A 22,689-nucleotide genomic window follows, 5' to 3' on the forward strand; every position below is an offset into this window, starting at 1 on the left:
AGTTACATTTGTGTTATTCTGTAGGTTTAAAGTAATAAGGAATGAGTAAGTGACCCTATCATTTTAAAGGAATATAGGCCATGTTCAAAATTACGTTGGCTATGTGTATGGACAATTTATATTTCTGGTGGCAAAATTGCAACCAAAAAAATACCCCAGAGCCTAATTAAAAAGGAAAATTTAATGTTGCATATGTTTATAATATGCATGCAGTTTGAGCGGCTCCTACAGAACACGAGGGCGCTGTGATGAACATGCAGCGCGGGGAGAGCGAACTGACGTCCTCTTGCTCTTGACTCCTCTCTGCCACCGTCACCTCGGATGACGTTCGACAACAAAGATGGCAGGAGGAAACAGCAACTATTGGGAAGGTGAGGTGGCAAAGATTTAACAAAATTGTGCTCGACCGAAACGTTAATTACACTTTTTGACAACTCGGGCTAATGTATCGTCTTTATGCTCTTTGATAGCGTTTCCGTGGAAACGCGGTCAAGCTACCCATTTAGCATACTTCGTTAGCATTAGCCCGCTAGTCCGCAGTAACGCCAACATTGTTAAAGAACCGAGAATTAATACAGCAAGACAGTTTCCACTTGTTATCGAAATTATATATTTTAGTTTACACAATCTGCAAGTTATGAGCGGGAAATAAAATGCATAATGAAATTGTGTCAGAAAACATGTCTCCCCATTTCTCCAAATGAAGCTGAAACTTTTTCACAAAGTAATTTTTGTAAGTAAATGCATATTTTTAAAATACTATGATCTTTCTTTTTACTCTGCATATTTAGGGTTTATAGACTTTGTGTGAACGTTCCCATGAAGCCCAAAACAGATACTAGCAATCCCCTACTGTAAGACAAGTGTCAGTAAATCTAAACTGTCAAGGCTCAGGTGCACTTTACACCAGGTACACAGGGTTTGGCCTAATAAAGTGATATAAATATTAACTGCCATGTTTTCTGAAGTTTGCTGAATGATGTCTATTTTTGTTGCTCTCATATAACTTAATAACATTGTTTTTGAGAGCTTCACAAATCATTCAGTCGGGTTAGACTAATTCTCATCTGTGTTAGCTTGCTGGATAATGTCAACTTGGTGAAAAGAAAATGTAATCTTATTATTTTGCACTTTGACAGATTTGCGAAAGCAGGCGAGGCAGCTGGAGAACGAGCTGGACCTGAAGCTCGTATCCTTTAGTAAACTGTGCACCAGTTACAGCAGCTCACGTGATGGCCGCAGAGGAGACAGGTGTGAGAAGATCAGATCTGAGAACGTTTTGTTTCTTATGAACCTGTGTGAACTTTGATGTACTCTTAACGCTCTTCTGTCTCTGTTATGAATAGTTCCGATACGCAACCTCTCCTGTGCAACTCTACTCAGGACAGAATGTTTGACACCATGTCAGTGGAGATTGAGCAGCTACTTGCGAAAGTAAGACTTCTGTAACTCACTATTCTGTATTAATCACAGTTCATTATCTTCTGCATTCTGCTGTTTGTATTGGAGTTAACATCACTGTTCTCAAAGGGGTCAAATGGCGCGAACATGTGTTTTTCTGTGTCTTTGGTGTGTTATAAGTTGCCCATGGATGTACAATACATGTAAAATTGAAGTGTCGGAACCAAAGATGCATTCTATCTAAAAGCGAATGCTCAACAAAAGACCTGCCTGACACGCCTACTGTAACCACACCCCCACAAATCTACGTCAGTTCGTGGTATGACTTGACTTAGACCGTCAAAATGTATACGCAAGTAAAGTGAGCGTACCTGGCTGTACAATTCCTTTTGAACCTTTCGAGGCATTACAATCAATCACTACGGACTGGTTAACTGGCCAATCGTAGCACACCTCGCTTTTCGCTGCAGTGAACTTTACAGAGAGGCGGGGTAAAGAGCAGACACAAACATGCATTTTTTAACCTTAAATCGTGTATACATATTGCATTACATCTAAAACATACAATATTATTTGTTTTAGCTGTGTCATTTGACCCCTTTAATGAGTCATAAATTGTGCATTATTTGGCGTAACATGATCTTTGAGAAATTACGTTTTTCGGTTTGGGTATAAAGTTTGTTGTTTTAAAGGAGAAAGTGTAAAAGTTTGTTTCACTCTTCTTTGGTGTTTTCTAGCTTACAGGGGTAAATGATAAGATGGCTGAGTACACAAGCACACCGGGAGTAACGTCTCTTAATGCTGCTCTGATGCACACTCTTCAAAGGCACAGAGATATTCTTCAGGTATGTTTCTTATCATTCATAGGTTTCTCACACAATTCATGAGATCAGTGCTGTGATTTATCAATGAAATTATAATCAGTTTGCATTTGGTTTCACAAAATCTGACTAGTTTTTTGTAACCTTCAACTTTTCTTTTTTTTCCTTAGGACTACACACATGAATACCATAAAACCAAATCAAACTTCATGGCAATCAGGGAGAGAGAGGACCTGTTGGGGTCTGTCAGAAAAGATATCGAGTAAGTTTTCTCATAAAAAGTTTTCTAAGTGCACTGTTGCAAATACATGTGCTCACAAAATGAAGGAAAATTCAGCCTTGTTTCCCCCTTCTCTCTTTCGTGTGTTCATAAAAATACATGTAGATAAATATAGAATTTTATTACTATTGCATTGATGTGTTGGTTGGTGCATATAAATGAACATGGTTAAATATGATGTATTCTTTAGAAGGAGCATCCAAATCTGTTGATCTAATCTAGAATTGATGGTTTCAGAGCAAGTCCTTATGTATATGTACTCTATAGACAGTTTCATCGGACGCACGGGCCGGCTTGAAGCTAACTTCTTGTCTGTGTTTGGTTATAATATAACAATTTATTTTAGATTTAATTTATATTAATATTCACATTAATAGTTTATTGTATAATAATTGTATTTAATTACATTAAAACAGTTATTGATTCTTTAAGGAGGTCAACCGGAAGTTAAAGGCGCAGTTTTACAGCGGCCACTAGCGTTATATTATAGATTTCCTACGAATCTCTCAGTCCAAAAAAGACGGTGGCCACCACAGTACAAAAAGATGTTGTCGGTTGTGACAGTGTGTCTTAAGACTGTAGAAAGAGCAATGTCTTATGTATTACATAAAATAAAAGGATTTTAAGCATAAAAAGAAGAATAAAAGTCAGGCAGGAGCTAGGACCTGCATTAATATTATAAAGACTTTCCAGATCCGCGGTACAAAGGCTTTTAGCAGAGATACTCATAGTAATCTATGGAGATACTTTCCTGCAGAGAGATGTTTGAGAGAAAGATTGTCTAAAAATCATCGCCGAGGAGGTTGCTTTAAATCGGATCAGTGAGTCACATTGTTTTTTCTGTTTGATAGAAACAAGATATGTTGTTGTTGTAATATTAGCTGTGTGACGGGGCAGTTTTGAGCGTCATTGTTTATCTGGAACCCTTTTAATATTGTACTCGTCCAGATACCGAAGAGAGAGCGAGAGTGTGTTGGAGCTGAAACTGGAGAACGAGCGCATTTTATTCTTTTACTCGATGAATAAACTTAAAGTTAATCCGCGGGTCACATGCGTTCCGAACCGGAGAGCGCGATCCATACAGATCACGGATCATCCGCAATCCGTTTCACCACTGTACTGCAGGGGAGAGGAAGAGGAAACGCGTGTTGTAGAGTTGTTTGTCTGTTTAGGGCTACTGTACAAAAGATGGCAGCAGATTCAATGTATGTAGGCCTGCTCTGTATGTAGATATGAATGGCTTATTCTAAGGTATAACAAACATAACGGTTCATTATGTAAGGTCTTTATACACCTAGTTTTGTATAGAATATTGCAATTTTGTCAATCGATCCTCCTAAAAACCCTATATTGTTCCTTTAATTTAGGCCGCATAACATTTACAGTTGTGTGAAAAAGTATTTTGCCCCCTTCCTGTTTTTTTGCGTATTTGTCATGCATAAATGATCCAGATCATATAACAAATTTTAATATTACACATAGAAAACCAGAGTAAAACAAAACACAGTTTTTAAATGAGGGTTTATATATTAAGGGAAATAACAATCCAAACATTTCCGACCCTATGTGGAAAAGTAATTGCCCCGTAAACCTAATAATTACTTGTGCAACAACTGCAATGAAGCGTTTGCTAAAGTCTTTAACATCACTGTGAAGGAATTTTGCCCCACTCTTCTTTGCAGAATTGTTTTAATTTGGTAACATTGGAGGGTCTTCGAGCATGAACAGCCTTTTTACTTTGAACTTTGCCTAGGCCACTCCAAAACCTTTATTTAGATTTTTTTTAGACATTCAGAGGTGAAATTGCTGGTGGGTTTTGGATCACTGTCCTGCTGCATAACCCAAGTGCGTTTAAGCTTGAGGTCACACCCGATGGCCGGACATTCTCTTTTAGGATTTTCAGGGAGAGCGCAGAATTCAGGGTTCCATTAATTATGGCCAGTCGTCCAGTTCCTGAAGCTGCAAAGCAGCCCAAGACCATAACACTACCTCCTGTTTGACTGTTGGTATGATGTTCTTTTTTATGAATAATGTGTTAGTTTTACACCTGATGTAAAGGGACGCACACCTACCAAAAAGTTCAAACTTTGCCTCATCAGTCCACGGAATATTTGTCCCAAAGTTTTTGGGATCATCAAGATGTTTTTTAGCAAATGTGTGATGGGGCTTTGTGTTTTTTTTTGCTCAGCAGTGGTTTCGTCTTGGAACTCACTCATGGATGTCATTTTTGCACAGTCTCTTTCTTATTGTAGAATCATGAACACTGACCTTAATTGAAGCAAGAGAGGCCTGCAGTTCTTTAGATGTTGTTCTGGGATCTTTTATGACCTCTTGGAAGAGTCGTTGTTGTGCTCTTATAACCCTTTCTAGACTGATACATTTCATTTACATTGTTTATCATCTGTTCTTGAATTTCTTTAGATCGCGGCATTATGTGTTGCTATTTGAGATCTTTTAGACTACTTCAGATTGTCAGACAGATTGTCATACTTAAGTGATTTCTTGATTCAACAGCTCTGGCAGAAATTAGGCTTGAGTGTGGCTAGTGAAATTTAACTCAGTTATTCAATTCATCACAGTTATTTCATGATTTACCAAGGGGGCAATTACTTTTTTACACAGGGTCGGAAATGTTTGGATTGTTTTTCCCTAAATAAATGAAACCATCATTTAAAAACTGAATTTTGTATTTACTCTGGTTTTCTTTGAGTATTATAAACATTTGTTGGATGATCTTAAGCATGACAAATATGCAAAAAAATCCGGAAGGGGGCAAATACTTTCTCACACCACTGTACGTTGTTTTAGCTGAAACCGTCTACACAACATTTTAGTTATATTTTCTATCCATTGTTCAAACCCTCCTAATGCTGAAGTAACATATAATATGCTGTGTTATCTAAATTTGTGGTATTTGATCATGTGTCCTGTTTGCACGTGATGCTCCCAGTCCCCACAGCAGAGCTAAAGAAATGAGCCATAACCCCCAGACCATGACTCCAGGGCTTCTTAATGACTTATTGATCTGAGGTGCAGCACCATGGCACCTTTGTGGGCTGTGTATTGAATTTTTGTTCCTTGAAATTTTTCTTCGGTACTATAATAAAAAACTCAATATGGCTCCTTGCCACTACTGTTGAACTTATATTTTTCTCTGCAAATAAACTGGTTGTCAAAAGGAGATTTGGGTTCAATCCATCTGCCTGGCAGCATTGCAGTTACCTGACCCACAGTACACTTCCTGTTCACCTGCACAGGGATTTAAAGAAAACAGATTGATTGTTCAATCAGATGATTTTATAGACTTATTTTTCATATTTTTGTCAGGTTAAAGCAGAAAGGGGAAATTGTGTTTGTGTTTATGATGGCTTGTTTTTAAACAGGTTTCCTAAGGTAATTTATTAGTTGAATTACAAGATGTCTTAATGTTCATCCTCTGATGTCACATGGAACTTGAGCCCTATTGAACTGCTTATAAACTTGTTACGGCAGTTTTAGAACAATGAACTTTTTGGTTTTCTTGTGCAGACTCAGCCTATATTTAAGGAACAGTTCACCCAAAGATGAAACTTATGTCATCATTATCTCATTCCAAAGTTGTTCCAAATCTGTATAAATGTCTTTGTTCTGATGAACACAGAGAAAAATATTTGGAGGAATGCTTGTAACCAAACAGTTCATGGCCATTATTGATTACCAAAGTAGTAAAATTGGCCTGTGAATTTGGCCTGTTGAATACAAAAGATATTTTGAAGAATGTGGGAAAGAAAACAGTTCTGGGGCGCTTTTGACTGCCAGTGTATTTTTTCAGTCAATGGTGGCCAAGAACTGTTTGGTTACAAGCATTCTTCCAAACATCTTTCTCTGTGTTCCTCCGAACTAAGACATTTATACAGATTTGGAACAACTCTGGATAATAAATGATGACAGAATTTTTATTTTTGGGTGATCTGTCCCTTTAAGGTGCTTCTTCATTTGTAGTTACCATTTTATTTCTTATCTTCTGCCACTGATTATGACTTAGACTGTCTAGTTTTGACAATTATAAGTTTTTTCTCTGTGTAAATTGCATAGAAGATGATGTTGTAGAATGTGAAATGATGAACCATTTGTGCATTGTAGGTTGTATTATTCATATTCACCTCCAGGGGGAGACAATGCGCCTTGTGTAAAACACTGCTGGTTGTTTCAGATGACTTAGGCCACTGTTTGTATACTCATTGTGGCCAGTTACTTTTTTTACCTGCACGGTTTAGAGTTTTTGGTTTTAGCAAGGATACTGTTGAAGCGTTTACCTGCCCCGGCCATCACTATCTTATGGATCCATGTGGTGCGTGTTGTGCTTCTCCTGTCACTGCCCCCCACCCCACACTGACGAGCTGGACTCCACAGCGCTGCACTATGTAAATGTCAGCTGGCAAAAATGACAAAGCACTCATGTGCGATATAGCGTGCTGCCCTTTAAAGCCTTGTTGAAATGATTAAGGTGGCTGTCAGTTGCTTTAGTTGGTCTGAAATGACAGTCGATTAGGCCAGCAGGAAGATTTAATTCCGTACCAAATGTTTTAATAAGCATTCCACATCAGTTTGTACAGAGTAGGTGCACAGAAAAACCCTCTTGGGTCAGAGCCCCTTTTAGCTGGAGTTGTTGCTTGTGTCGCCACGCATCTTTGACAGCTTCATGTCCTCATTCTCAAATGCTCCCCCATCTCAGATGAAGATTTGTCTTAATTTGTGCTTGCAGCTCGACCTCTGGGTGTCTTGTAGGACTGGCCCGTGTTACATGACGTGTTTGCTTTCTTTTCCTTGTTGAACTCTTGGGAAATGGCCGCTCTTCCCAGCACTGTGCTCATTCATTATTAACTCTAAATGTTCTCAGCCAGAGAGAAACTGTGACACACAGGATGGAGAAAAGACCTCAATATTAACCCGGTCGGTCCCCCTACCCCTTCTCAATGGCTAACACTTCCATACAAAAATATTTATGTAGTTGGATGCCTGTGAAAGTGCACGTTTCTGATGATTTGTTTATTAATGTTTTTTTCTCTTGACAGAACATATAAGAGTGGCTCGGGGGTGAATAACAGACGGACGGAGCTTTTTCTGAAAGAACATGAGCACCTGAGAAAGTAAGAGTTCAATTTGTTCTCAATGCACTGAAAAACAGTGAGTCACGTGTGCATTGAATTTTCACAAAAAATGATTGAAGCACATCAGTTGGTGTTAGTGTTCGGTGGTGTATTAACTCAACATTACTACATATCTAGTAAACAGAAATTACACTACATCTCATATCCAACCTGTCTGATAAAGGTGAACTAGTCATAGCGACGATGGGGGGGGCTTCAACTTTTAAGTATTTTAGAGGTTGCTAATAGGAGGGATAAGGAAGATCAGAGACTTTGTTGAAGGTAGAGTGTCACACTTGGATAAAAGGGAATAAAATCGCTCAAAGCATTTGACTCTGTCATGTGCTCACACTGTCAGATGCACTTTAACTGAGGAATGACTCTTTCCTTCCAGAAGGTTACCTGTAACAGACACGATCCTATTCATCAGTAACTCCACAAGGTCGCTTGTCTGTGAAAAATGGATGACTTAAATTTCTGAAGTCATCGTAAATAACTGCCCGGGTGCTTGTGGAGGCATGAGCTGATTCTGTATAACAAAGTGTAGGTGTAAAACATGCGCTGGTTATCTATTTTAAAATGTTAAATTGAATCGATAGACTCCGGTAAAGTATTTGACAGAGTATTTGCTGTGGGTCATTTGTTTCATAGCCAAGCTTTAGCGTGTCAGCATAGAATAAAAGGTAGCTATGCCAAAGAGAGAAGTGCATTGATTGCTGCCTTTTTTGTTGAATATCTGTCATTTGTTCACAAATTATAGGTACAGTTTACCCCAAAATTCTGTCATTATTTACTCACTCTCTTGTCATTTCAAATTTAAATGACCTTTTCCTTCTTTTGCAGAACATAAAAACATGTTTTGAAGACATTTACATTTAGTCATTTAGCAGATGCTTTTTATCCAAAGCAACTTACAGATGAGGGAAGAAATTGGAACAACATAAGGACAACAAAAAGCATAAGTGCAATAAAAGAAAACTAGTCTCATATAGTCTCACACAGTATACATAGCTTTTATTTTTTTATATGAGATGAAAAGAGATAAAAGTCAGAACTGATATCAGTCAGTTGTTGACGGAAGAGATGTGTTTTCAGACGATTCTTAGCGGGCAGATCAATCCATAAACGTGGAACCGATCCCGAGAAGGTACGTGATAGAGATTTTTTACCTTTTTGGGATGGAACGACAAGACGTTGTTTGTTTGCAGAGCGTAGGGATCTGGTGGATATATAAGTATCCAGTTGCGGGTGAAGATAAGGGGGTGCCAAATCAGTGGTGGTCTTGTAGGCCAGGAGCAAAGTATTGAATTTGATTCAAGCGACTATAAAGAGCCAATCTAACTTAATAAAGAGAGGAGTGACATGCGCTCTCTTCTGTTCATTGAAGACCACTCTTGCCACTGCATTCTGGATCATATGTAAAGGTTTGGTCGTGCAAGCTGGAAGTCCAGCCAGTAGCGCATTGCAGTAGTCCAGTCTGGACAGAACTAAAGCCAGGACTAGGACGTTCGTAGCATGCTCGGATAGGAAAGGTCTAATTTTCTTAATATTATAGAGGATGGATCTATAGGAACGGGTGGTGCTGGCAACCTGCTGATAGCCGATCACCACTCCCAGGTTTCTGGCCATTCTGGAAGATGTGATGGTTGATGAGCCCAGCTGAATGGAGAAGTTGAGATGAATCTTTATGTTGGCCGAGATTACAAGCAGTTCTGTTTTTGCAAGGTTCAGCTGCAGGTGATGATCATTTATCCAAAGCGAAATGTCGGCGAGGCATGCTGAAATGCTTGCAGAAACAGTCGGATTGTCAGGCTGAAATAACAGGTGTAGTTGTGTATCATCCGCATAACAGTGATAGGAAAAGCCGTGTTTCTTAATGACAGAGCCTAGGGATATCATGTTTATAGAAAATAGCAACGAACCAAGCACTGAGCCCTGAGGCACCCCTGTATCGAGATGTTGGGACCTCACCTCTCCAGTATACTCTAAATGACCTACCAGTGAGGTAAGACCTCAACCATTGTAGCACCACTCCAGACACCCATAGCCATGAGTGTTGACGGAAGCATGTGGTGGTTGACGGTGTCAAATGCAGAGATCTAGTTGGATAAGTACAGATGATTTGGAGGCGGCTCTTGCCGGTCTCAATGCTTGAAGGAGATTGCTAACGCAACAACTGGTACCCAGTGGTACCCATTCATTTCTATTGCATAGACTCAATGCCAATGAAAGTCAATGGCAACCGCTGTTGTTTGGTTACCGACATTCTTCTAATTATCTTCTTTTGTAGTCTGCAAAGGAAAGAAGTCAATACAGGTTTAAAATGACAAGAGAGTGAGTAAATGATGAAATAATTTTTATTTTTGGGTGAACTATCCCTTAAAGTCTTAATTAAACTATTTTGCCTACTGCTTACTTCTTGGTACCATCTGTTTATGGAGTAAGCACAAAGTTTTAGAAATGAAGCATGGACTGGTTTTTGCCTCCGCCTAACCATATCCTATTAAATGATGGCTGAAATTAAATATTTGGGTGCACTTATCCTTTAAATGTTCCCAAATCCAGTTCCCATTCCGGCAAACAGCATTGTGTGAGGGTTACAGATAGCCTCAACATTATCCTGCTCCTTGTGCACATATTGATAATTGGCACAGTTTGGAATGTAAGCCGGGTGAATGCTGAGTGTGTATGTGCACCTCGCTCTCTCCCTGCAGTCCTGGCCAGACGCCCACTTTGTTTCTCAGCATCAGTGTGCCCTTCCTTTCCACATCTCCATGCCTCACAACAGACTCTGCTCTCCCTCACTGCAGGGCGAACCCAGGGCATAGATACTTCACATTAAGTCTGTTCTTGCATTTACACTGTTCTCTATTGTTTTTATTTTTCAAAAGGTTCTGACTATCATATCTAACAAAGTGAAATATCTTAAAAACAAAATCACACCAAATCATTGGTGTTGGTAATGCAAATATACAAGCTGTAAATTAGACTATGAGAGTTTAATACATGAGACTTGGACCATGCTAGTTTCCTTGATTTCCTTTAACGTGCTCCTCGGCTCTCAGAGTGGAAGTAATCGCTGGTGTTATGGCCTGATCTCATTCCAGTGTGAACAGTAATTGAAGTGATTGCTGTTAATGCCTTTAAATGGCAAATCTGATGGCAATGACAGGCTGACTCCGAGATTACATTGAGCACTCAGAAAAAAACAGGGAAGGAGACGTTGTTTAAAGGAATGCATCACAAACAATCACTTAATGAAAAAGGCTGTACAACGAGCTTTAATATCCTCATAAAGGATGTACTGTCAGTGGAAGGGCGTTTCTAGTTCCTGTTTTGCAGTTTTATGGAACTGCAAAGAGTCATTAAGGACCCTGTACAACTTTGATGAGTTCCTTAATCATTTCTGCCTTTGAAGCATTTAAATGGAATGTCTGGTCGATCTCTATTTTTGTAGAAAAATACACCAAGTTTGTACTTTGTTTCACTCTTACATTTATTTGTATTTTGTCTGATGATCATGTGTTTTGGCCACATCTGATCTCGCCCTCCAATCCTGCATCAGTACATTTGTTCTTGAGTGGTCTTATTTGTTGGTGTGTGATGCAACCGCCTTTTGAAAAGCATCAGAGGTCTTCTGAAAAATCTCTGCACCCATTACACATTTACTGGAGATGCCGTAATGTTTGGAATTGTAACCGATGCTGAGAAGCTAAATCTGTGGTTTTACTGCGTTGTCCAGAATAGATTTTAATAGCAAAACTAGTTTCACAGCCATCAGAGACTACAAAATCTTTAGATGTTTCCAAGTTGTTTAAAGCATCTTTCAGAACAATTTGAATATGTCATAACAGCTTGTTATATGATATTCCCTTTAGATAATGTTTAAAATACTATTGGTTATTAAATACATGATCGAGAGTGCACTTCAAAGCGTTGTATTGCATTGCACAAAATCTAAAGCACTGAGCTCATTTCTTGCTCAGGACAATAGACACAGGGCAAGCAGGGAGTCTTAATTTTCATTCACAGCTCTGTGTGTGGAGACAGAGGGTCTCCACAGTCTTGGCTGTGTTTGTTGGCACATCTCTTGTATCAGAAGCAGCAAGCTGATTTCAGTTTAATAGGCGTTTTTGAAAGTCATTTAAATAATGTTGTTTGAGAGCAAAAATCAACAATAAAATAAATTACATCGCTGCTAGATCCATGTTGTATGTGCGTCAACTGAACCACAATAAAATAGATTTTTTCTTTAGTTAAGTGATTTGGCTTTAATCACACATTATCATTCAAATAAAATAACTAAATAACATTAAGTCATATTTCTCTCTTTTGTTATTTATTTATATAATTACTTCTATTCCCTTGATTCCATTTTATAGCTATTATATTGTAGGCAGTTGTTATTGTACTTAAGGTGGAGACTTTGGCATCCCTGGATTGTAGGGTTGCCAACATGTCCATTTATTTATTGCAAGATGCATTTGAATTGAGTCTGGACATCTACAGTCGGTTATCTGGATGGATGTGGAAATATTCAAAAACTCCCATTACGGTCCACCTTCTTTTTTAAATGTGGCTCTTATTTTATTGATTGATAGGCTGTTCCTTCTACCTCATCATTATCATATTAAAAAAGGTTGTCTGTGGGGAATCTGTGTACCTGTAGTTCACTTGACAGGAGGAAGGTGAATCCAGCAGATGGAGCTCAGCAGCCCGGGCTCAGGTGCTCTCTCACTCTCTTCGTCTTGTCAGCTCTGTGGAGCTGGAACATAAATCTCTAGTTGCATAGGCCAGCCTATAACAATGAGGCAGCTTTCTGATGAGCCAGCGAGTTGGGTCTTTCTGCCAGCTTTAGGGGTAAATGAGAGAGACCTGCTTCATTACGGGTGATGAGGACTCATTTGAGCTCATGTCCAGATTTTAAACGCATGTTAATGTTTGAGTTGCAGCTTTCTAGAGCAGGTCTTCAGAACATTTTCTAACATTTTCTATCATTTTTAATGGCTTAAGATGGATTTCATGGCAGCATCTATCGAGTTCTCCAAATCAAGGGCAGTACATCCAGTCGACCATAACAATAAAAAAGGTGTACGCGTCCAGATAATAGTTTGGACACACTGAATTTATGTTTTGTGTGATCTCAAGAGTCCAAAGTTCAGATGATTGAAATCATTAATATAAGTAATTTAAATATAAATTTTGCTAGTATACAAATTTCAGTATTAACCACATAAACTAACTATAGGGTACGTGTTAGGATTATGGTTTAGCTCTGGGTTAGTTACATGTAATTATGCAAAATTTATAGTAAATACTATAGTAAATTCATTTAACATGTGTAACAAGGGCACCGTAAAATAAAGTGTTACCCAAATAAGTCTTTTAGTTTTGTTTTGTTTACCATTCAAAATTTCCCTACATTTTTTAAATGTCTTTATTGCTATTGTGTGAACAACAGTGTTTATAAAGAAGGATTAGATTTGTTCAAACTTTTGACTGGTACTTACAGTCAGGACACATTGCTTGATGATGTTTCAGAACATGGGGATTCTGAGCATAATATGCTTCAGTGAGAAATACAATTTTCCATTTCCAGAAGTCTTTATTTTGCAGAACACATTGAGGCTGAATGTGACAGAGAGAAAATGGGGATACATTTGCTTTATGCGAATGAACTTCTTAATGACTGCTGAGGATGAGATTAAGAGGTGCTTTTCTCCACCAGTGGAGCTTTTGTGTGTAAAACGTCGCATCAGACCATGACATCTTTCCATTGCCCCTCTGTCTCTGAGCCAATAAAGGGCTACAGTAAATCCTTCGGCATGGGCTTGTCTCAGCCTATAAAAACACATGAATTGAGCTTGCACTCCTCCCCAAATGCAGCATTGCGCATTTTATAGCGCAAGTGTGGTGCCAGATTGGAAAACCAATAACTATCAGCTTTCTGTGATTCTATACAGGTGTGTTGATATAGATGTTTGTCTAGCTATCAATATCTTTTTGTTTGGTTATAAGGTATTGGTTTATTTTTATGAAGAGTATGAATTGCAGGTTCTTTCCATAATACTTTAGTCAAATAAATAACCTCGCTCTGTTTTCTTTGAATGTGGGAGTCCCTTTCACTTTTTTTTCTCAAACTGCTGCTTTAACCAACCAAAGTCATATCTAAAGGTGAGTTTTGTTGTGTTACCTTCAAATGAATTCATACTTAACCCCAGGAGACGCTGAACTAATGACTTGGCTTCTTTTTTTTTCATCCCTTCTCTGAAACATTATCGCCATCAGTCCTAATTGGCGACAAGCTTGAAATATGAACCTCAGAGGGATTGTGAGCACTGGCACAAGTTTTTGTCAGTGTGTAGGGTTGTTTATTGGGCCCGGTGGGGCAGCACTATTCACCAAGACAATCGCACATCTCTTGTGTATCCGAACATATGTTTGTTTCACAGGTGAGGAGAGTTAAGCCTAATGTGCGTAAAGCTTTATTGCTGAACACCTCTGTTCTTAGATCAGTTCTTATATTTCTTAGATTGTGTTTAATAGAATATGTGCTATTAATGCTCTGTAATGCTTTGTGGACTGTGTTCAATGGCTTATTTTTTTAAAGCAAATGGCAAACATATGGACTCGTAATACTTTGTCTATGTCTAAGATCTAAGAACAGTGCTATTAGTGACATCTTCACTTACCCAATAACTCTTTCACAGCCATTGACGAGTTATCTCGTCATTTAAAAAAAACGGTTCCGCGCCAAAGACGAGTTATTACGGCAATCAGTGTTTGTACTGTTTTACAGCAGGTGGCGCTATTACGCACCTTTGGGAAAAAGTACTGATTACCAGATCCTAGAACGTATATGTTATAGCGGTTTTTAATGATTGTTCTGAGTGTAATCTGGGCTTAATCTTTGACAATAATTGTTAATTATCTCAGCTGTTTAATCAAATTGATGCTTTTTTTGAAGAAACCTACCCACATCTAAGGAGTGATAAAAAAATGAACAAATTAAGATAGAAGAATACGGTTTCTTTTGTTTAAAAGATAAGATTATGATCTTTCATTTGACATATTGTTTGTATATATATTCTTTACTGATAATTTACTGTGAGCCATTAAAGTTGGGTGAAAATGTTAAAATCCGCTGGGGTAGGCTGGCAACTTATTTTTTAAAAGGCTGGCGGCGAATGAGTTAAACTGAAAGGAAGATTTCACCTTACCTTGAATGCAGAGGATTGGATGTCATATTCGCAAAAAATATTCTATGAAATAAGTAGCCATACTCAATTTATTCTTGAGTCATTTGGTGGAAACATAAGTGATATTAAAAACATCTTAAATTGTGCATAATTGAAGATTCCCCAGAGCTTGTGTCTGAAGTAGACCAGGTCTAGATGTGCTTTGATGAAAGATTTGCGTGTCTCTACATAATTTCAGACTTGCAGTCATGTATGATATGAGGTAATGTAACAGAACTAACAGCCCTGCTGTTTGAGGTCAAATGAATGAGGTTTAGTTAGCAGACCGACTACATTGTTGAAAGTTGGTAATTTTGAAGACTCGTCCTTCAACTGACTTTAATCTTGAGTTTCAGCTTCCTTGAACTTACTATGTACCGTGACATTGGAGGTAATTTAGTGTCTGATCCACATAATGTGATTAATGAGTAATGGAAGTCTTTTTAATGATTCCTCAGGATAAAATGCAGATCATGGAAGAAGCATCCTGTCCCACAGGATGCTTAATATTTGCCCTGGTAATTGCAAACCAAACAGTGCAAAATCAGCTTCATCAGCACCAACTGGGACAATTTATAATGATTAGTCTGCATGGAACTCTGTCGTTGCCGATGAAATGTTTTGGCGTTTAGATCAATCAAAGCCGAAAGCTCTTAAGAGGACAACCGTTTGACTGAACGATATTTCTCAAATGCGCCTTACCTTTATTTAGTAAGAATAAATGGTACGAAACGTGATTAATTACACATGGACGGTGTGCCATTGAAGCACTGCCATTCCTAGCTGTTTTTTTGCTCCTTCAGTGAGCATTGCATTTTTAAGACCGCGTATAAAGATAAAAATTGTCTGCCTTTAAAAGCACACATTGGGTCCTGTTCTATTCGGCTGGGCTCTATTCAGATGCAAGAATGCAGCTTATGTAGATGCCTATAAGAAGTAAGTCCAATTGAGCTCAAGTTACCCTTTCACCAGCCTAATAAAGCATTTATGAGACCGATTAAAGGACTCTTAACCACATCCTTACCAACGCAATCCACGATCCCATGATATCATGCAACCAGTTACACACATGCACATATATCTGTTCTGTCATTGTGTGTATGTGAAGAGAAATCTCTGTACCACAGTAATGCAAGTAAATAGCATGTGGCCCATCAGAAGTTCTTTTCCCAGCTGTTGTTTGATTCTGCCAGAATTCACTCCCTGCTGTCCGACAGACCATGCAGAGTTCACAGGCATCGGTGGAAAGAGTCTCATTTTTGCTGGTGTAATCAAAATCGGAGCTCTCTGTCAGACTAAAACCCATTTATTTGGGAATTGAGGACTTTCTGTCCCCTGAGGTCTTGCTGGCTCGGAGACTCTCATCTAAAATGACGGAAGATGCGGTTTTTAAGGCGGCATGAAATTTCATTCCTATCCTCCAGCCATGTAGCTCCATTTCAGAGAGAAAAATGGCACTGGCATGTGGGTGAGACATTTCAGTTTAGACAGGAGAGGTGGGGACAAGTCACGTACGGTCCAAGCAAGTCAAGGGTTCACCCTAAGCAAGTCAAGTCGAGTCCTGATAAGATTCAAGTCAAGTCGCAGTACTAAAAAAAAAAACTTAAGTGGAGAGGTACACTTTTTCGATACATGTTTATTTTTGCACAGAAAAGATGAACTTATATACATATATTAAAGAAAATCAATTGTAAATATAAATAATTTTTTAAGTGATGATCACTTGCCTATGTATGTGCTTAAGTTTGGTTCCAGCAGTCCCACATTTTCATATGTTTACATAGACACAAAAATGGAAATACTGTATCTGACAGAATGTAAGACAAAAGCGTTTATACAGGCTATGTACCTTGTAAACTAAGTGTTGTGAATGAAAATCTGCCTATTATATGTTTTTTATATATGATGCTGTTATACGTGGGCTGTCCATTATTGGGCAGAGTAGGCCTATAGGGAATTCACATCTAGTGATGGCAATCTCGGATCATTTTATTAACTTCGATCTTAAATCACTTTAATCAAAATGAACGGATCTTTTTCATTTCGGCAGAATATAATTAAATGTATGTTAATATAGCCCAGACATTAGTGTCATCAGCCTCTTTATTTTAAGGTGACCCCAACATTAAAATTCGGGCTAGGCCACGGTTATATCCGAATTCCCCAATACATGAGCTGAGATGTAGGCCTATCAGTGTTGATCGATGATCACATTTTGTATAATAAAGGAACAACCAAGGCCAAAATATGACAAACAGAAACGATTAATTCATTACATTAGTAATCGTTTTATGACATTGACTACAAAGAAATTACTTTCTTACCGTTCATTGTGGTTCTTGAAATGTCGAAATTTGACTTGTGGTTGTCATGTCAGATATTATTGCGTTGCTTACTCTGCTTCTGGCATTCCTTTTTTATTGGCACGGTTCAGTTCAAAGTCCTTATAGCCAAACGTGACTATTTGTGGAGATCGATTGTTGTCTGCCATGTTTGGCTCGGTTTGTGTTGTGCAGTGTTAAAGGCACAGGCGCTGATTATAGTGCTGCTGTGATGAGTCACAATAATTATTTTTAGAACGAATCGTATTACTTTATTTTACTTTATTAAAAGTTCAAGTCATTGTCGAATCTTTCACTCTAAGTCAAGTCACTTGCTCTCAAGTCAAAGTGAAGTCGCAAGTCCTGAAAATTATGACTCGAGTCAGACCCGAGTCAAGTCATGTGTAGACAGTAATACACGGTTGAAATTTTTGACAGAATAAAGAATTTATACTTCTGTGCACCAATTTAAGTGACAAGACTTATTTGTTAGTCATAGTAGGTTTATCACAGAATATTACATAGATTATTTGTAAATATTTACATTTTGAATTTCTTTTTCTGTGATGTCCATTAATTTAAAAGTGAATGTTCTGAATTAATCACCCTCTAGTTGTTTCAAATTTGTATAAATTTCTTTTTTGTGTTAAACACAAAGAAGGATATTTGGAAGAATGTTCGCAACCAACAGTTCTCAGGCACCATTGACTACCATAGTAGGAAAAATTCTGTAATTTTGTTGTTGTGTTGAAAATATTTTGAGGAATTTCGGAAGGAGGCACCTTTGACTACCATTGAAATTTTCCTACTATGGTAGTCAATGGTGTCTCAGAACTTTCGTTTGCCAACATTCTTCAGAATATCTTTTGTGTTCACCTGTTCAGAGACATTTATACACGTTTAGAACAACGAGTGGGTAAGAAATTCATGACCGAATTTTCTTTTTGGGTTGAGCTATCCCTTTAAGATGTGGCTTAGTGATTCTGAATCCAGACCTGAACTCTATTGAACACATTTGGGATGAATCTCATTGAGCAGCAGTCCTGTTTACTTCTTATAATGTCAACAGGTTAAGGGATAGACAATCTCTGTATCCTGTTAAAGAACCAGTGAAGGTCTAGGAAGTGTCCTAACTCGTTTAGTAAAACAAACCTCTGTTTGGGCAATAGACAATGCAGATATTATCACATCAGTCTTAAACTCATAACAGTCCAGCAGATGACCCTGATCTGCATTCACTGCATCTTTACCATTGATTTTGTTTTCTTTCACCCTGTCTCTCAAGATGAGAGAGGTATCCAATCATTCAACTGGCTGGATTATCATTGTGTTAACACTCTTCTTTCTTCTCTTCCTGCAGCTCAGATCGACTTATTGATGACACCATAAGGTAAGTCTGATTATTCACACACTATTTGCTCAGGCCATCAGGCTTGTAAATGACAACAGTTTCCATATTTATTTGTTTTACTGGAATGAGATGTTTGATTAATTGGGTGCTCAGATCTGCTGAAACATTAACCTGCCATAGGCAATTTCCTCATGTAGGAAATTGCTCATCCATTTAGTTGATACCCTTAGAGCAGTGGTTCTCAACCAGAGGTACTGCAGGCGGGGCGTGACGGTTCCCCGAAACCCCAACCTTTGGAACTCGATCGTGAATGCACAGAGGAACGCGATTGCAAATTGACGTAGGGCAATGTTCCATCTGAAGCTTCAGACGTGAGCGGCCCCGCAGACTCATTGTAGGTCATGCGCTGTGCAATTTTAGGCTGCGCACAAAAGCTTAATATCTACAAAGTAGGCAAACATCCACTCAGGAAGCAGCAGCAATTACCTTTACATCATCTTAAGAAACAGGTGGATCATATAAGTATGTTTGTCTTTCAGACAAATTTGAGAATAAGCGAAAGTCTCTCTCTCTCCCGATGAGTTCAGAGTGCGCGTGAAGGGAGTGGCGTGTAAATAAAGTGCCTTTTCATGTATTTCAGAACTTGACGGCTGTTTAAAGCTCTTGAAAGTTATTAAAGATGTAAAACTCCACAACACGTCTGTATTATAAACTGCAAAAGAACAGGACGCATCTCTCTATGTGCACTCTTCAGCTGCAGCGTGCGTGGACAGAGAAAAAGTCTTTTGATTGGCTGTGTTTTGTGATTGATTCTCGCATCGGTATGGACAGACAAATTGCTTATCGTAGGAATCTCATCACAACGCATTTGGTTGGGATGTGTTGTAATGGGAATCTGACCTAAACGCTTGCAGATTATTGTTTAGAGTTGTAAATCTCTAGACGTGAATCTCCCACCGGGTGCCCCCTCCTGACTCACTGCAGCAGTGAGTATCTAGCTGTCTCACTGAAGATCTATGTGCATGCATGAGAGCATCCCACGTGTCCTTCACTTTCACTGCCGCACCCTTCATATGGGAAGCCCGCGACAGGTATTTAATTAAGTCATCTCCTGGTCTGCGCCCTTGTCTCATTCAATCAAAAAAGTATGCTGTATCAGCTACTTGTAATCATTGCCTTCATTTTGTACCAACCACAGCCAGGAGAGAAAATTAGATCTCATTGTTTAACATTTCATCAAAGCTCTGAAAAGCGTGGGGTGGGTGGTCCTGATGTTCTAATGATGTCAGATCCATCACTGCAGAGGTGTTAAAAATGTAGTTCTCGCACATGTATCAAAAAGCTCTGTTTGGAAATGAGTTTTGGGAGATTGTGTTCGTATTACTTTTGTGCCAAGCATATGCCCATGTGCAATGTTAAATGGCCGTGGCATCTAGAGGTGTCACAACAAACCTACGGCTATGACATTATCGGTTCATGTTCGTGACTGGGGGCACCTATAGGGGAAAAGCACCAGGGAGTTCACGGCCCTCATGGTGCACTGTCATGTTTCATTTGCTTTATACCTTTTTTGTGTAAGTAGGGTGTGGCTCCTGGCTAATTCATCTCTAAGGAAGAAGCAAACTGTACTGGTAGCTAATAGTCAGCAACTTGCTTGAGAGGTTTGGCTTAATTAGACATTTATTTTATACATTCACAATTGTGGCTCAAACGCATGCCAGATGGCATTTTGGTGCTATTAAAGCATTGCAGGTAAAATCCCCTGTGCTCTATGAGCGAGGCAAAGGCATCATGGCGGAACGTATCTGATGGCTTTTACTTTGCAGAGTGGAGCTTTAATGGGTGCCAAGCTACAGTTTACACTCGCAATCCTGCTGAGTCGAAGCTGGAGTTGAAGTGAGCTATATAGTCACGTAGCAATTTAATCTTCTCCACTAGGAACAAGAAAGCAAGACTCAGCTGAAGAAAACAAATAAGTGCTGGTGCTTGGGACCTACCCTTGAGTTTTATAACGCTGCAATCGTAGGATCATGAGTTTCAAACAATTGCACTTTGAGAGCACTGCTTAATTGAAACACATTAAGCTAGAGCCACTGATGGCTGTTGCAGGAAAACCTCTCATTAGTTGAGAAAATATGAGGTATTCACTTTCTGCAGTGTCAAGGGAAAAGGATCTGTAATGGTTAGTCACTTTTCTGCATGCTCCACCCTTCCTGTCTGAAATCAAACCTGCTGGAAGAGACATTTGCTGTCTTTGATGCTATCTGTGTCTGCAGTCGTGACAGCTGCCTTGCCTCCGACGCAATGATCTTGTGTCAAGGGTACCACAGTGAGCGCTTTTTGACCACTTTAGTGCAAATGTAGAATGATCCCCAAGTCCCAATAAACCCTCTTCTGTTTTTTGTTCTCCACAGCATTGCCATGGCAACCAAGGAGAACATGACCTCCCAACGTGGAATGTTAAAGTCTATACAAAGTAGGGTCAACACCCTGGCCAGTATCCTTAAAGCTACCCACAGTATATTTTTTCCGGATTTTTGGTTTTATCGGATGCACGAGCTTGGCCTGAAGATATCTTCCGGTCTTTGTTTGTTGATCGGTCTGGCTAGTGGCTAAAAAAAAACTATTTATACTTTATTTAATTTATATGAATATTCATTTATATTAACATTTTATTGTATAATAATTGTATAAAAAACTTTGTTGAATGGTTTAACAGTAAGTAGGGTTTTTTCTACTGGTAACCCAAAACAATACTGGCTAGACATACAATTAACTAACTAGCTAATTAAATTTACTTGTTATTTCTTTGCTTATTAGTAGAAATAATCAGCAGGGACTGTATTATTTGCTAATGTGTACCAGAGGTAAATTTGGGCCACAAAAGCATGCATGTGTAGTAACGTTTGTTTATGTTGTTGCTTTGAAACCATCTATAAATTTCCTATGAATCGGTCTGTCCATCTGGTTATTTTATGTAGGTATTGACTTTTAAGTTTAGAGAGTTATGAATCAGTCACTGTTTTTATTAAATGCTCTTTGCTTTTGTTTCCTTTCTTTTCTTTGTCTACTACAATTGTGCTTTATATTACAAGTTATTGCAACCTAGACTGATGTAATCTGCCATTTTCCTGTGTTTCCTTAACTCATCATTTTACTTCAGACCGTTTCCCAGCCATCAATAACCTAATACAGCGAATCAACTTGAGGAAGAGGCGGGACTCTTTAATTCTGGGAGGAGTCATCGGCGTCTGCACCATCATTCTACTTCTGTATGCGTTTCACTGATGAACAGGGACGCTAACCGACTTTTTGGGGGTCTTCTGGAGATCAGTGGCAAGCCTTGAGGAAAGGGCTCGATGAGAGGTGGACCATTAAGGTCACAAAGCAGATGCCCTCTTGGCCTCGTCTGGTAACAGGATTGATTGTGGCCAGCATGGACCTTATTTGTATTTAGCAATGGGAGGGGTTTATCTCTAACAGCGTTTTCTTTGTTTCTTTACTACAAATAACGCGCCGTTCGGACGTGAACTGAGACTGGAGACCAAATTACTAACAGGAATAGATTTCAAAGAGCGTATCATTTCACAGTTGCTTTTGAGATGAAGAGCGATGCTTGAAGCATCAACCTGACATTGTGCTTGTTCCTGTATATTATTAATCAGAAATGGGTTTTAATTTGATGGTCCTTTTAGTCTGAGGGTTTCTCTCATGCTGTGTACTTTGTGAATTAATAAATTATTCATATACAGGATATTAAAAATGTGTGTCGAACACTAGAAGCCCGTCCACATCTTCTATTTTTAAAATATTTCTTAACTCTCTAAATGAGGACGTTTTACACTGGAGAGGGGCGTGTTGGGAAGGGGGAGAACAAAAATAAAATGGATGTATTGCAGCTGGTGATATGTGTAACACTTTGATTTTAAAAGGCTGGCGATTTTATGCTTATGTTCATATATGTAAAAATCTGCTTGTCTTTCGCTTACCTTTCCAACTGCATCTTCTGACAGGAGCTGAAAGCAGCACTCAGCTTTACAAACTGAAGCGTGAGAGGCAGAAATAGGCCAGATCTTTATACATTATATATATATACAAGCTAAAATGAAACAATCCAGGAAAATGAAGAAATAGCGCAGTGAGTGCAC

The 22,689-nt window shown here is 38.8% G+C and overlaps 1 protein-coding gene across 1 annotated transcript; it reads left to right on the forward strand.

The window, feature by feature from the left end:
• The first annotated feature begins 250 nt into the window (after positions 1-250).
• Positions 251-22,445, forward strand: gosr1 (golgi SNAP receptor complex member 1). Its single transcript, XM_056756489.1, has 9 exons — positions 251-371; positions 1,140-1,251; positions 1,347-1,434; positions 2,139-2,246; positions 2,393-2,484; positions 7,557-7,631; positions 18,551-18,580; positions 20,956-21,038; positions 21,705-22,445. The coding sequence occupies exons 1-9, from the start codon at positions 341-343 to the stop codon at positions 21,827-21,829; spliced, it is 744 nt and encodes a 247-aa protein (XP_056612467.1). The 5' UTR covers positions 251-340; the 3' UTR covers positions 21,830-22,445.
• Positions 22,446-22,689: the final 244 nt, after the last annotated feature.

This window comes from Triplophysa dalaica, chromosome 9, assembly GCF_015846415.1.
Source record: "Triplophysa dalaica isolate WHDGS20190420 chromosome 9, ASM1584641v1, whole genome shotgun sequence".
Taxonomy (NCBI): domain Eukaryota; kingdom Metazoa; phylum Chordata; class Actinopteri; order Cypriniformes; family Nemacheilidae; genus Triplophysa; species Triplophysa dalaica.

What these genes read in the sequence shown, in the direction of transcription:
- gosr1 (XM_056756489.1), top strand. Translation starts at nt 341, where the DNA reads ATGGCAGGAGGAAACAGCAACTATTGGGAAG. An exon ending in GGCACAGAGATATTCTTCAG is followed by an intron (nt 2,247 to 2,392) that starts GTATGTTTCTTA and finishes TTTTTTCCTTAG; the next exon opens with GACTACACACATGAATACCA. An exon ending in CTTATTGATGACACCATAAG is followed by an intron (nt 18,581 to 20,955) that starts GTAAGTCTGATT and finishes TGTTCTCCACAG; the next exon opens with CATTGCCATGGCAACCAAGG.